Source organism: Arvicola amphibius, chromosome 13 (assembly GCF_903992535.2).
Source record: "Arvicola amphibius chromosome 13, mArvAmp1.2, whole genome shotgun sequence".
Taxonomy (NCBI): Eukaryota; Metazoa; Chordata; class Mammalia; order Rodentia; family Cricetidae; genus Arvicola; species Arvicola amphibius.
In genome coordinates, this window is record NC_052059.1 from 38,612,274 (window position 1) to 38,628,039 (window position 15,766).

Sequence of the window (15,766 nt, forward strand, 5' to 3'; positions counted from 1 at the left end):
TGGTTGAGCCAAGCTGGAAATGGAGGGCTGCTGACCTCCAGCCGCTGTTACACGACCACGTTACAGACGAGGCTGGATACCAGCGTCGCGCTCCTAGCGGCTTGCAGAGGTACAGGTGAAGACCCGGCTCTGCTGAAAGCTCATTCTTGAGGCTTGTAATTGGACTTGTGACATCTGTGGCTGAGAAATACTCTGGGTATACTAGCTGCTGCAATACTCTGTGGCCCGGGGCTAATGAAATCCATCTGCTGGAGGGCCACACCTGGAAGCAACTGGCGTTGGCGGTGGTGGCGGCTGCGGCCTGCTGCACCACCACAGCAGGGGCTCCCATCTCGCCACTTCCCACACTCTGTGTAGTGGCCAGTGTGCTGACACTACTGCTCACCGAACTCCCACTAGTGCTTCTCCCTCTCTGAAGACACTTCCGTGGGGGTTTTTGCTTCACGGTCTCCACCACTTTATTATGGCCACGCCTTCTGCGGCCGGCAGGGCGTCTCTTTTCATAGAACTCGGTGACTTTTGCAAGTCCATCTACTTTTTTAAAGGGTTCAGAAGTAGAGTCTAACTTCACAACTCTGAACCTTGACGTGTTAACTGTTGGCTGTTGCTTGCTGACTTGAAACCACTCCCACAGTGATACCTGCAGCTGCATTAAGGACACTGTTAGCAACAGGAGAGGAAGAGACAGTACCATTGCCCATGCCACTCAGGGCATTCACAATTAACACCACTGCTAACTCAGGCCCAACACTTACACTAGCAGCACTAGGAATATTGCTTGTACTTATATTAGCATTACCCATGCACGCCGCTTGTCACGTGAGGACTGAAACTACCCGCAGCAGCAACGCTAAACATTATTCGTCGCATTCGTGCCAGGCACAGAATTCTATACCTATGCTGCCTGCAGTACTTGGAGCACGGACGATCGGCATCCCAGACGCAGGTACGCCGCTGGATGATACAGCAGAAGCAAGGGACAACGGGCACAGCGCCATCAGACCTCCAGTTGTAGAGAGTTTTCGGGACACTGGGCTCAAGGGGGCCCTCCAGGAATGGACGGAGTGGCCACAGCAGCATGGGACGAATGGTGGTGTCAGTGGTGGTGAAGGTGGTGCCCGTGATGAAGGTGATGGTGGTGATGGAGGTGGTGGGGATGAGCGTTCCCATTGATCACAACGTTCTGTGGTGGGAGGTGAGGCAAATGAGGCTGAGGAAGGTGCTGGGCTGGTTAGGAGAGACTGCCCCAGGTGTTTCGGCTTCCTGGAAGTTATCAGAGTCTCTTCCGAGGAGCTGCGTTCAGGCTCGCCCAAGTCAGTGGCCCTAGAAAGAGACACGTCAAGGATCTCGGAAGAAGACAGGTCCTCCGTGTGAGACTCGTCCAGATCGTCGTAGCTCTCGGTGTCCTCCGCTATGCTGTTGTTCGAGCTGATGCTGGCAGAGATCTGAGCAGGAGTAACGCTAGTTATCTGGAAGCCACTTTTCTTTTTCATCTGAGTTCCGCCGGGCGCAAGAGGCTGTGCCTGCAGCGGAGTCTGCGAGAGGAGGTTCAGGCTTTGTGGAGGCGGAGGCTGAGGTCCCTGCGTGGAAGATGCAGCAGGAGGCGGCGGCTGGAGCAGCGAAGGAGGAGGAAAATCCTCAGAAGATGGGGCAGCACCACTGACGACGGTACCTGCTGCACTGAGCGCAGAGGCGCTGCCGCCACTGCTGCCCCTTCGAGGGAACATCGCCGGGTGCGCCATCTTCCTAGCACTAATGTCTGCGGCGGCGGCGGCGGCCGCGGCAGTGGGACTCCGGCGGCTGGTGCATTGTGCTGGGTACCGGGGGGCGGAGGAGGCGAGTGCAATTTCCTTCTGCACCGTAATCTTTGTATGGAGAAGCCGGGAGAGGAGAACAGGACCTGAAGCTCCGCCCGACGCGATTCCTCCTCCTCCTCCTCCTCGGCCGAAGGCGCCGGCTGCTCCTGCCTTCGAGGGCTAGCTTCGGGAAGGGAGGATGAACCGGGTGAACCAGGTGGCTGGGGAACCGAAGGGGGACCCCTTCAGTCCTTCGCCATTCACTTTCCCCTCCAGTCACACACCCCCCTTTATATTCTGCTTCACGGGGGGTGCGGGGCGGGAGGAGGGAGGGAGGGGAGCCCAGGAGGGGGCGGGGGAGGCGAGGAGAAGCGAGAAATGCCCACCTTCTTTGGCCAACTCCGGAGCCAGCTCAGCCCCTCCTCCCGCGGCGACGGCCACTGCAAAGCCCCGCCGCTCGCCCTGCACCGAGGCAGCGCGGAGCGAGCGAGCGGTCGCCCGGCCCTCGCCACCCCCCGGCGCCGCGGCCCGCCGGCGAGCCCCGAGCTCAGCGTCGCTCCAACCTCCCCTGCCGGCGCGGCCGGCCCCACTCGGGCCTCCCCCCGCGGCCCGTGGCCCCTCTCAAACCCCCTGGGCTCGCGACGGCTGCTCCGGGAGCAAAGACTGGCCGCGGCTGGGACCCAGGCGGCGCGGCTGCGAGCGGGGAGGAGGAGGCGGCGACGGCGGCGGCGGGGGCGCCCGGTACGGTGAACCCAGCAACGAGGCGCGGGCGGGCGCGCAGAGACGCTGGGTCCCTCGCGGAGCGCGGCCGGGGCGCGGCGGCGGCGGTGGTGGTGGCAGCCGGCGGCGGCGGCAGCGGGAGCCCAGGGACCGCTCCATCACTGGCAGCCATGGAGCCCGAGCATTTTCCTCCCTCGGGGCAGGCGCTCGGCTCGGCACACGTCCTCGGGGAGGAAGAAGGCGCCGGCGCCCGGGCCGCTCCGGCGGGCGACGGGGACGTGCGCGGGAGCCGGGGGGCGAGCTCGCGTCCTCTTCCCAGCCCGCCGGCTGCCTCGGCACCGCGCTGCTCCCGCGGCCGGGAGGGAGGAAGGGAGGGAGGGGGCCGCGGGGCGGCGGCGGCGGCGGTGGTGGTGGCTCCTTTCGCGGTGGCGCGGCGGCCAGACGGGGCTGGTGCAGAGACTGCAGCCGACGCCGTTCAAAGAAATGAGAGGTGGGGTTGGTCGGTTGGCGGCGCGGGGCGGGGAGTAGGAGGGCGTCGGGCGAGGAGGGGGCTGTGGTTGTTACTAGTGTTCTTCCCGAGCTGCTCTGTATCCCCCGGTCTCTCGCGGCTTCAAGAGAGGAGGGACCAGCGCCCCAGCGCGAAAGGAGGAGGGTCGAGCGAGCGCCGACCGAGAAGGAGGAGGAGGGAGAAGGCGGCGGGGGGAGGGGTCGCGGAGGAGAGGAGGGAAGATGGCGTCTGCGCCTGCGCGCCGGCGCTGCAGACATAAAGCCGGGTCTGGCTAGGGAGAGGCGGCCTGTCTTCGGGCCCGGCCGAGCTCCCGACTGGGGCTCTGACGGAAATTGCCGAAGACCGGCGGAGTCGCCGACGCCTGAGGGCAGTGGGGGTGGGGCACTTGGGCGCGCGGGTGCGCGCGCGCGAGCGAATCCGGGTCGCGTGGAGAGTCTGGGGTGGGGCGCGGGGGGCCACGCGGCGCGCGCGCGCGGGTTAGGCGTGTCCGCTGCTGGCTTCCACGCGACCCGGACGAGCTAGCGAGCGAGGCGGGTGAGGAGCCCTAAGTCTCGGGCGTGCGCGCCCCGGGGCGGTATCCCCCGGCCTGCGGAATAGCTAATGAGGCTTTTCTCCTCAGCAACAGCATCACGAGTTGCAGCTCCCAGGAGCCCTCCGCTGCTGCCACATGAGTCAGGCTTTCTTCCCTGGCGTGTGGCAGAGTCCTCCTCCTCCTCCTCCTCTTCCCAGCCGCACCTGGGCTCTCCTCTCGACCCGCACCGCCCTCGCCCCTTCCGGGGATGCCCGGGTTGCGGATCCCCCGGGACTGACTCCCCCACCGCACCCCAAGCCATTGGTACCTTTTGTGCAGAGCGGTGGTGGCTGCCGCAGGGTCCCTCGCCCTTCGACCGGCAGGGGCGAGGCTGCTAGCTGCTGTTACGGTTCTTGGCCGGGATCCTCCCGAGCCCCTTCAGGGGAAGGCTCGCTCCTGAGGGAGTGGTCCTTTCCGTCCCTTGGTACCTGGAGGGAAGAAGCCAGCCCGCCGGTCCAGCCAGCTAACCAACAGGTGGAGCTTCCCTCCAGCCATTCATTGTCTTTTTGTGTCCACACTGTGGCCCTCTGGGGTAAAGGCGAGGTCTTGGTCCTGCAGGAATTTGGTGAAGAATGCCTTTTAGGACTAGAAAAGGGAAAGGACCAGCTGAAATTCCCTCTAAAAAAAAAAAAACCAAAACCAAAAACACCACTAAACTAAAACTACGTTACATGAATGTAGAGTAGTTAGGTGGTTTAGGTGTGCTTGGAGGCAGTCTTCTGTTAAGTATTACATGGCAGACCTCTCTAAACATTGCTTTCAGCCTAGAGTTTTGTTTTGTTTTGTTTTGTTTTTTAAGCAAGTAAATGTGAAAGGAGTCGTTTGAGAACCGGTTTGTTTCTGTTTTAACTAGGTGGGGATACAGATTATTTGTAAGATAGATCCCCCGACTCAGGAAATTACCGATCTAATATTGGGAGGTTAACACAAAAAAAAAAAAAAAAAAAAAAAAAACGGTTTTCTTTGAGCTTGGAACCCCTCAGTCTCTACATGAAAAGCCTGAATGTCACCTAAGATTCACATTGTTACTACTTTTTTCTTTTTCAGTGAGACTGGGTCTCCTGAAGCGGAAGGTGACCTTAAACCCCTTGTATTCCTGCTGTGGTTTCCTGAGTGCCGTAATTACAAGCCCTCACCAGCATGCCTACTTGCTAATGTAAAGGGCTCTGGGCTAAGTACAAAGTATGTGCTCACAAATTCAGAAAGTAATAGACTGTGATAGGTAATGGGGAGGGGGGCGGGGAGAGACTGTTTTGTGTCCTCTAATTAGTATGTGAGTACCTGTATTTTCAGACAACTGAGGCCATCGGAGTATTTTACAGAAATAATCATTGCACTGAGTGTGGTGAGATAACTTGTAACCCCAGTGCTGAGGAGGTAGTGGCAGGAGGGTCTTGAGTCCCAGGGCAGCCTGAGCTACATAGGGAGACTGAGTCTTTAAACAAAGAAAAATCTTTTGTAGCGCCCTATTTTGATGTCACCTGTGTTTGTGGACATAACCCCCAGCGGCTTTTGTTGCAAGTGACTCACCAGTTTCTGAAGTACGTACTGGACATGCCTTCTCAGCAATTTTTTTTAATAGAAAATAGAAGCTGTCCTAATGGCTTGAAACTGCAAGAGGACGTAGAATGACAGAAAGCTGTTTCTTTGGACTGTACTGAGGAATTAAAATGTCCCTGGTATCTCAAAACGTTGCCTCAAGTCAAAGCCTTAAATGGCAAATGGCAGTTTGTCACCCCTTGGCTTTTGTAATGCCTACTATTATTTTGATGATAGCGCTAAAAAGTAAAATAAAGTACATGGACGTCTGTGCAAAGTTGGCAAAATGGAAACCTTGTAGAAAGGGCCCTATCAGAAGCAGAGCTCATTCTGATCATCCAGCAGTGGGCTGGGTTGTGATTGTCTTAGGAAGGGGAATTCCTTTCAGAATAAAGGTTTAAAAAGAAAATTAAAGATGTTTATGCTGTGGGATAATGCTCTTGTACACGGTAAAAATTTGTCACTCATATGGGTTTAATAAAATGCTGATTGGCCAGTAGCCAGGCAGGAAATATGGGGGGCAGTGTGACTAGGAGAATTCTGAGAAGAAAGGCAGAGATGCTGTCATCATCCAGAAGCAGAGGAAGCAAATGAGAATGCCTTACTGAGAAAAGCCACATGGCTAAACATAGATAAGAATTATGGGTCAATATAAGTTGTTAGAGGTAGTTAGTAATAAGCCTGAACAATAATAGGTCAAACGGTTTATAATTAATATAAGCCTCTATGTGTTTATTTGGGACTGAATGGCTGTGGGACCTGGTGGGACAGAAACTTTTGTCTGCGTGTTTAACTGGGTATGGTGGCACATGCCTTTAATCCCAGCACTCAGGAGGCGGAGACAGGTGGATCTCTGTGAGTTTAAGGCCAGTCTACTCTACATTAGGAGTTCCAGGCCAGCCAAGGCTATATAGTGAGACTTGGTTATTTCTATGTCTGTTACACACCTATTAAATAACATGGAGAAAAAAAATACTTTGTTAAGTTCAGAGCTGAGATGCTACCTCATGCATATAATCCCAGTACTAAGGAGACCAACGCAGGAGTGCCCAAGTTTATGAGCAACCTGGACTACTTAGTGAAATCCAGGCCAACCTGGACTGTTGTGTGAGACCTTCCCCCACCACCACCAAAAAATGACAATTCTTTTTAAGGCTTTAATCCTGGCATAGGGATGTAGCTCCTTGGTAGAGCACTTCTGTACTGTACAGAAAGCCCTAGATGCAATCCCTAACACCACAGATATAAAGATTAAAAACAAGGGCTTACTCAAATAGCCCTCCAGGTCTCACCAATAATAATAGCTCATGCTTATGGCTCACTATAACTACACCATCTCTGTGTTAAGAGTTTTAGCTCACTTAATCCCCACAGTTGTATAAAATAGGAGCTGTAATTGTCCCCATCTGACAAATGAGGAAAGTGAGTTCGGAGAAGTTGTGGTCTTCTAGCTTGGCGAGTCGCCAGGCCAAGATGAACACCCCGGGAGTCTACTGCCCTGGCATAACCTACCACCAACACATAATTCAGGATCCCGTCAGCTCACTGGAGACACGTGTATGAATTTTTCTAGCCAGACTTCTCCAAAGAATCTCTAAGCGCTGTTTTCTCCTTGTGCAGAGGCATTCCAGGAAAGGATGTCTCTCCTGTAGGGACCTCCCGTGGCCACATAGGAATTGGGCATAAAGGAACAGAACAATAATTTGATTGAGTTGAATGATTATTTTCTGATCAAAGCAGGTGCCAAATGCATGGAAGAAAGATGTTGCTCGTACTCAAGTGAGAAATATTTTCTGTATAGGACAAGATAAATGCCTTTTTATTTGAGCACTTAGCATTCTGATTTTCATAAGAGCCTATAGAAGAGACATAATCTTGTCGTCCTTACATGTTCTTTCAAAGGATCCATTTATATTTGTGTGTTTTTTTAACTACAGAAGAAACACATGCATCATACTTGCTTGTATCATGATTCTAACAAGACTCTGCCCAATATGAACAAAAAGTGGGTCCAAGCACCACAAATAATCCAAAGCAACTATGACAGTAATCATCTTCTCAAACACCGAAGTTCATCATCAATCTCAACTCTCAAGAATGGATATTGCCAGGTGTAGTAGTACACACCTTTGATCCCAGCACTTGGGAGAAGCAGGTGATCTCTCTGAGTTCGCAGCCAGCCTGGTCTACTAGTGAGTTCCAGGATAGCCAGAGATACCCTGTCTCCAAAAAGTAGATGGGGAGGGCAGGAAGGGTGAGCAGTAAGAAGAAGATGATGTTATATGCTTAGGAATTGTCTTTTGGTCCCTCATTTTCTCCTCTGCTCTAACCTAACTTTCAGAAGATTGATAAGTTTTTAAGTAGCATAGTCAAATTATTATTTTCATTTAATTTTGTTGTAGAAAAATAGAAAATCAGTAGTCTTAAGGGCCAGAATAGTTTGTCTGTTTTAATGCCTTTAAAAAGTAAAGAAAATCTTAAATAAAATGGCTCATACCTGTAATCCTAGTATTCTGAATACTGAGGCAGGAGGATCACTAAGAGTCTGAGACCTGGCTACAAAGTTCCCAGGCCAGCGGAGGTGACAAAGTAAGATCCTGTCTCAAAAAGAAAAAGATGGTGGGCAAAACAACTAAACAACATTGCTTAGAGGGGAAAGGCATTTGCCGCAAGCCTGAGGCCCTGAATTTGATCTCCAGGATTCATGTAATGGAAAGAGAAAACGGACTCGTGCAAGTTGTCCTCTTACTCAAACACACACACACAGTGTACTGCACTCCAATAAATAAGTGCTTTAAAATACCTTAAATATATGCAAGCTAAATTGCAGTCAAAAACATGCAAATTCTGTTAATATCACTAACATTTCGAGGTAATTTCTATTTCACACGCAGGCGATTTATGTCTTTCTATATGAATGATAAATTAGAGTTCTTAAACAATGCTGAAATTTCTGAAGAAACTGCAAGATTTAGGAGGAAATGCTCAACAAAATTATATGCAACATAAAGATACCTGTCAAGTGCAAGAAAACTAGGTGTCAGACTGACTCAGTCTCTTCACTTAGTTAAATATAAAGTTAATTGCAAAGATGCCAGCAAAGCTTTCTGTCAAAAACTAATGGGGAAAGCCCAGGTGCCTTGCCCCCGTTAGGAATAGACAAGTCCAATACCACGTGATAATTCCCACCAAGGGTAACTGCTTGGCTCTAAGTGAGGTTACAGTGACCTCTGTTTATTTTGGGTAAAGAAGGGGCAACATTCTCTGCTGCCCAAGTATTGATCCTAACTGACTAATAAATAAAAACGAAGTTTTGAAACACTTGTAATGCTAAGCATCTCGAGAAAGGAGTTGACTGTTCTTCTTTCAATAAGGAGAGGATAGAAACTTAGTGTGTGCTTGCAGAGAATGTAAGTCTCACGTTATATAGAAACTGTTAATATAATTCATCATCTGAACTTTATAACTGGACTTTTTGAATGTCTCTGAAGAAGACTGGGTTTAGAAATGATAGTATCAGCAAACAAGCTTATTATTAAAATTCTGATTCAGGTATCCAATACTATTAGATTGACTTGATCTCTGTAAAATTCCTTATGCCCATAGTTGCTGACTATGCTTATTGGTGGAACACCACCCAAAAAGCATTCTTTACGAGACAGAGTTCAGTGAGAATGGCACATATATTGGAGCTGAATCTATATCTGCTGATCACTGTGGACCTACTTAGGGGTAGCTTAGGTGTGGACTGGGAACTGGGAGCCTGTGTCTTTGTGAATTCGGAAAGTGCTGTCCCTACATCCCGGCCTTCAGACATGCGGAGTCCATGTGAATCTTCTGCTCAGATGAGCTGTGCACCTAAGGTGTTTTCTCGGTGATGTTTTTAATTTTTTTTTTTAAATTTATTTTTGTGTTATTTTGTTTTGTTTTTTGAGACAGGGTTTCACTGTGTAACCCTAGCTGTCCTGGAACTCATTCGAACTCACAGGTATGCACCTGCCTCTGCCTCCCTGAGTGCTGGGATTAAAGGTGTGCTCTACCACCGCCCCGCCCTCAGTGATCTTTGTTATGGCTAGTCATACCTATCACAAGAAGCCCACAAGAAACGGTAATTTCAGATGCAGTGCCTCACTAGAGAAGAATGACTTAGTCACTATGTCTAAAGCATTTACCATCTGTTTGCGGGTCAAAAGCCCCGTTGTGTAGTATTACCAAATGAAGGTCCTGCTGTCATTTTTCATTTCGTGTTCACAGGAGAACTTTTTGTATGTCATTTATGATCAGTGCAATAAAAACCACTTTGGGGCCAGCAGGGTGGCTTAGCAGGTGAAGACAGTTGTCACCAAGCCTGATGATCTGAATTCAGCCCCCAACCGACATGATGGAATTGGACAACGGCTCCTAACGGTTCTCCTCGCACCTCCATACCACTGTGGAAGTTGCAGGCCCAGGCATGCATGCGCATGTGTGCACACACATACACACACACACCTCCATACCACTGTGGAAGTTGCATGCACAGGCATGCATGTGCATGTGTGCACACACACACACCTCCATACCACTGTGGAAGTTGCATGCACAGGCATGCATGTGCATGTGTGCACACATACACACACACACCTCCATACCACTGTGGAAGTTACATGCACAGGCATGCATGCGCGTACATGCACGCGCGCGCGCACACACACACACACACACACACACAATGCATAAATGTAAATTTTAAAGGAAATATTTTAAACTACTTTCTATTATGCAACTAAAGTTAGACTAAAGAAACTACCTCCTAGATATGTAGAAGATCCAGAGAAGCAAATCACTGTTTCCGCCCAGCGGTCATCTTACTACTACTTGAACTGAATTAGTAGCTCATTTAACACCTAACTGCTAACATGCTTACAAATAGCTTAGAATTCAGTTCTCAAAGGGGTCATGACCCCTCTTGGGGTTGCCTATCGGATCTCTTCCACGTAAGATATTTACATCATGATTCATAACAGTAGCAGAATTAGTTATAAATTAGCAATGAAATAATTTTATGGTTGGGGGTCACTACATGAGGAACTGTACTAAGGGGCCACAGTGTTAGGGTGAGACGAATTGGCTTAGATGCAGTCCTCTGGATGTTAAATTTTTAAGATTTTAGGAGAGACAGTTCAAGCCCCCACTTTTCTCTGCTTCCCATTGACTGCTGTACACACCACTCCCTTCCTTGTAACTTCCCTCACTCTACCTCCAAATTTGAAGTCACAACAATTTTCATGTTGACAAAACCCCAGAACAGTAATATTTTCTTTTCTGCCTTGTGCTGATTGTGCCCCGGGAAGTCAACCTCTGCCACCGTTTGCCAGGCTGCTCATCCGAGGTGTGTGGTGAGCTGCGCTCCACGAATGGCTTACATTACTTGTATTTCATGAATGGTACTGCCGCAGAAGCATGGGGGAGGAAAACAATGAAAGGACATTTATTAATTATTGAAAAGAACATTAAACATCTCAAAACTACATGTTGACATCAGTGGCCAGATTGCAGGGGCTGTTTTACTTTATTAGATTAAGATATGTCCCCCCCACCCCAGCGCAAAGTCGGTTGAATTAGCCAAAAATATATAATCATCTATGTGCTGCTACATAATAAGGATTATTATATAAAGATGGGAAATATACAACTTGATTCTCTTTATAAAACTCCGGAATAGGACTGATAAGATGGATTGAATTTTTATTTCATTAAATCATAGCACCTGCTGACTTGTTTGGAGTATTCATGTCCATGATTTGTTTTATGTTAATATATATGTACTGTGGAGGCAGCCTTCTTGGTCCATCCCCAAAGTCTGCACAAACTTATTGTAAATAGAGGGCAAACAGAAAACAGCAGGAGAATGATTTGGTTCAAGTTGCCCCCAAGACATTTTTCCTCTTACAAGCAATGCGAGACTTGCAAGTCGTCACAAACCCTAGAGTTGCTATCGCTTACTCGTACAATGCAGATCTTTGGAAATTAGATGGGATTAGTTTTAATGTGAAACAATAGCAACTCTGTTTAAGACTGTGATGCTGAGACCTCATCCGTGCATAGGTCTGCTAGGGAGTAAGCAAATGGGAGAGTCTGATACAAATGGAAAATCTACTGTACAGTTTAGAAAAACTCACGATTCTGAGCCCATGGATGAGTTTGTTAGCTGTCTCCACGTGCTGCTTCGCTCTTACTCTTGGCTTGCTGATGACTTGGGAGGAGAAAACCCCAAGGGAAGATTCTGTTTGTGATGTAACTAAATTTAACGATATTATAATACCAGGAAACTACATAACACTTAGTAGGAAACAAGACCACTGACAGCCCCACTGAAGGACTCAGACAGTTGAGGCTGCTAAATGTCAGGACAGTACACAGCTGTGCAGAGAATAAAATCATATTCTTTTTGTATTGGCAATGACCAGTTTTATTACATGGCAAAGTATTATTTGTGTGATGAGAGAATATTCCATAAGGAGAAAGTGTGATGTGTTTACAAGTTACCGTAAGTTATCAACTGCATTCTTAAAGCACTGGATTGAAGTTTTACTCCAATCTCAACAGGGACAGGGGCCATCGGAGATGTTTAGACCTGTTTGTCCTTTTAAGGACAGCTCTATGACATTGACTGGGCTCACCGTGGCAGCCCAGGACAAGATCCAAGCGTTTGAACAAACTCAACTGCATTTTCATCTGCATTTTGGAGACAAGCATGTCCTAGTCTGCTTTCTGTTGTGATAAAGGGGGTTTGTTTGGCTACTCCCTATCGTAATCCATCCGTGCTGGAATTTAGGGCAAGACCCCAAGCGGGAACCTGCAGATAAGAACTGAAGCAGGGGTCAAGGAGGAACACGGCTTACAGGCTTGCTCTCCATGACTTACTCAGTTTGCTTTCTCATATCACCCAGTACTCCAGCCCACAGTGGGATCACTCACAGAGGACTAAGCCCTCCCACATCCTAATAGTAATCAAGAAAATGCCCAGAGTTGTCTATGAGTTGTCCACAAAATAATTTGATTGAGACAACTGTTCACTGAGATTCCCTCTTCCCAGATACGTCTAGGTTTATGTCAACTAACAAACTAACCAGCATAGACCACCACCTCAGTCTCTGAATGTCAACTCCTCATGGGCAGTTCACACCAGACGCATTGAAGCTCTCAGTACCAGTCGGGTCCACCATTCCCCCCCCCCCACCATCACAAGCTATGTGCACACAAAGAATGTGGAATCATTCCAAGTATGATCTAGACCCAAAGAAAAGAGTTTAGGCAAGCAAATCCATTGAGTAAGAATGAATCCAGTAAATTTAATTCAAATTCTATTATAGCTTAACCCCATTTTAGGAAAACTCCATGAATGTTTTATTCTAATAGTAAAGTAAACAAAGAGTTGATTGGCATTGTCCTGAGGATTCTCTGACTAAGGACTTGACAAAATGTAGCTCATTTTTAATGTGGAACAGAAAACTGCTTGTGCCTACAGACTTTGTTGGAGATCATTATAGGATGGCTAGAGCCTTACACTTTCTTAGATTCTTCTGTGCTTATGCAACCAGCAGACACCTAGACTGAGCCAAGAGGGTCAGTTGTGGAACTGACCACCTTCAGGAACTGCTCCCTTGGGCATAGTATTTAAGGTTAAAACAACTCACTTGATTGTCCTAGAGGCTGTGGAAATGAAAGAAGACCCACCCCAGTCAAACAAACCCCTTCGTAGTTAAAGTTCTCTGACTTGACTGGTTGTTGTTTTAATTCAGGGGAACACAACCATGCCTTCATAAACTAAACACAAAGCCTACGTGTACTCAGATTCCTGAACATAATCTTACATCTCTGTTGTCTTCCATGGAGGCCCAAGCTGATTTCCTAATAACCATGACTTGAAGACCTGGAGGACCATTGGGTGATTTGAATGACAGATGTAGCCGGAACTCCATGTTTTTTTTTTTTTTTCAGTACTCAAATTTAAAATTGTACATCAAAATTCACGATCAAAATTCACTCATTATCTTCTTTCTAGGATTTTTCATATCTGGATCATTTTTGAAATCCTGCTTTCAGGTTTGTTGATTATCTAAGTTTCTAGTATTTTTTGCTGTGTCCATAGTCCCCACTATAGATTCCATGATTTCCCCTTTCTACTCGCTTTGTTCCTTTGTTGTGGGGTTTGCTTAGTTTTGATCTGCTTTTGAGAGAGGGTCCCGGCTAACCTGGAACTCACTGTATAGCCCAGGCTGGCCCCAAGCTTGCAGTGGCTCTCCTGCTTCTGTCTCCTGGGTGCTGGGATTCCAGACGTGCTGATGCACAGTGCTGCTGGTTAGAGATAGAGTCTCATTTTGAAGCCCAGCCTGGCCTGGAACTCACTGTGTAGCCTAGACTAACTTTAGACTCATGACAGTTCTGCCTCAGCCTCTCCAGAAGTAAGATTAAAGACACAACCCACCACATCTGCTTCTGATGTTTGAATTTCTTATGTAGCTCATTATTTTTAATTTGTCTTATGTTTAAAATGAGTTCATGTATACCCTTACGTATTTAATTTTAATTACCAATAATTACTGTTGTCTTCCTAACCCACAAGTTTCTATTTAATATCCAAGTAAAAGTAGTTTGCAATTTCTGTTATAATCTTTCTCAAGTCTGGGAATTCCATATGAGACTTTCTGTTTTTGTTTGAGAGCCCGGAGTTCTATTTTACGGGTAAAGAAATTAAAGTTGAGAGTAACCAAATTCTCACTCAAAATTTTGTATAGAACACATGTGTATAGTCCTGCCTGCCTACCACAGGATGGTTCGCAATTTGGGCAAGGGGCTGGAGATTGAAATACACACACACAGACACACACACACACACACACACACACACAGAGAGAGAGGGGGGGGGGAGGTCATCCTTGAAACAAGAATGTCCCAAGAATGCCAACTTTAAATTGTGTTCCAGGACAGCTTATATAGGACTCACCTTGACTAATGGCCCCGTCCCAGCTCTTAGGATTCTCAGCTGCAAGCCCACCAGAAACCACTCTGCTGCCATCAGGAACTCATGAGGGTCTCGTGCCCAGGGCAGCTGTAAGGGCAGGAAAACAAGCTGTTTACTCCAACAGGCAAGGATTCAGAAAATTCAGGGTCTGAGGGTCTGCAGTCCCCAACACATGTAATTTGAAAATATAAACTCTTCCAATTGCTCTTCCACTTGTGATGTGCCCCCTTGCTTACTTCATATTCTTTTCCTATCTGGGAGCTTTCTGAAGTCCAGGGTCATTGTCTTTAACTCATTGAACCTAGAGTTCCACATTTTCATTAACACTCTCATTTGTGTTCCTCATATGTGCCTAAGTCTTTCTCAGGGTGTCTTGAGACAACTTTCTTGTAGTTGGTTGTTTTTACTCTTTATTCTTTGGGAGGTCTGCTACCCAGCTCCCAAATAAATACTTGGAGGCTTATTCTTTGTTTTGAATGCCCGGCCTTAACTTGGCTTGTTCTAGACAGCTTTTCCTTACTTAAATTATCCTGTCTACTTTTGGCCTCTGGTCTTTTACCTTTCTCTATTTCTGTATATCTTTTTTCCTTCTTATTCCATGTCTGGCTGTGTGACTGGGTGCCTGGGCTTCAGCATACTCCTCCTTTTCTTGCTCCCCCATCTTCTCTTCCCAGATTTCTCCTTCTATTTATTCTCTCTGCTTGCCAGCCCCACCAATCCTTTCTCCTGCCTAGCTATTGGCCATTCAGTTCTTTATTTAGACCAAATCAGGTGTTTCAGATAGGCAAAGTAACACAGCTTCACAGAGTTAAACAAATACAAAATAATGCAACATATCTTTGTATCATTAAAACAAGTGTTCCACAGTATAAGTGAATGTAACACATCTTCAACTAATAATATTCTACAACACTTTCTCTTTGATTTTTTTGTGCATCAGGACTTACTATTTCTAGACATTACTTCTAGTATTTAGCATATGCTGAGATGGCTAAAGAAACTCCATTTTATGTTAGACATCCAGCTTGGTACCCACTAGCCATTTATCTCTGACTCTAGTTCCATGACGATAAGTTCCCAGTAACTCTGATCCAGTGACCCCCACCCAGAAATGTGCAGCTGTGATCGTCTATTTGTTTTTTTCTTTTTTTATTGTTTTATTTTTCAAGACCAGGTTTCTCTGTGTAACAGTCCTAGCTGTCCTGGAAATGGCTCTGTAGACCAGGCTGGCCTCAAACTCCCAAAGCCCTGCCTGCCTCTGCCTCCCGAGTGCTGAGATTAAAGACGTGTGCCAACACCGCCCGGCAACCATCTACTTGTTATGATATAAATGACTGACTGCCTTTTGGCTTCTGTAAAGTGCTTACACCAACATTGAAGGGGTATATTGAGGTCACCTTGACTACCTAAATCCTGTCAGAGCAAAACAGCTCTTGGCTGGGCTGATGCCCTAGGTCTTCTTGTGGTTTTTACCTCTAACAGTTCTTCCCTCAACTGCCCCTCCCCCTTCATACAGCCGTCTCAAGTTTGGATCAGAGATTGTTGTCCGGCTAGTAGTATCAATAAAGTTTAACAAATTCTAATCCCGACTGAGACTATGTTCTTATCCCAGAGGCCACAAACTC

General features: G+C 47.6%; 1 protein-coding gene across 1 annotated transcript in view; it reads right to left on the reverse strand.

Annotated features, from left to right (window-relative positions):
• Positions 1-1,809, reverse strand: part of Tsc22d1 (TSC22 domain family member 1) — a 103,870-nt gene extending 102,061 nt beyond the window's left edge. Inside the window, 13 exon segments of the mRNA XM_042054107.1 lie at positions 1-53; positions 56-126; positions 128-194; positions 197-299; positions 302-607; positions 609-803; positions 805-852; positions 854-889; positions 891-1,039; positions 1,042-1,222; positions 1,225-1,274; positions 1,277-1,784; positions 1,786-1,809. Coding sequence (XP_041910041.1) covers positions 1-53; positions 56-126; positions 128-194; positions 197-299; positions 302-607; positions 609-803; positions 805-852; positions 854-889; positions 891-1,039; positions 1,042-1,222; positions 1,225-1,274; positions 1,277-1,784; positions 1,786-1,809 — 1,791 coding nt within the window.
• Between the last annotated feature and the right edge of the window lie 13,957 nt (positions 1,810-15,766).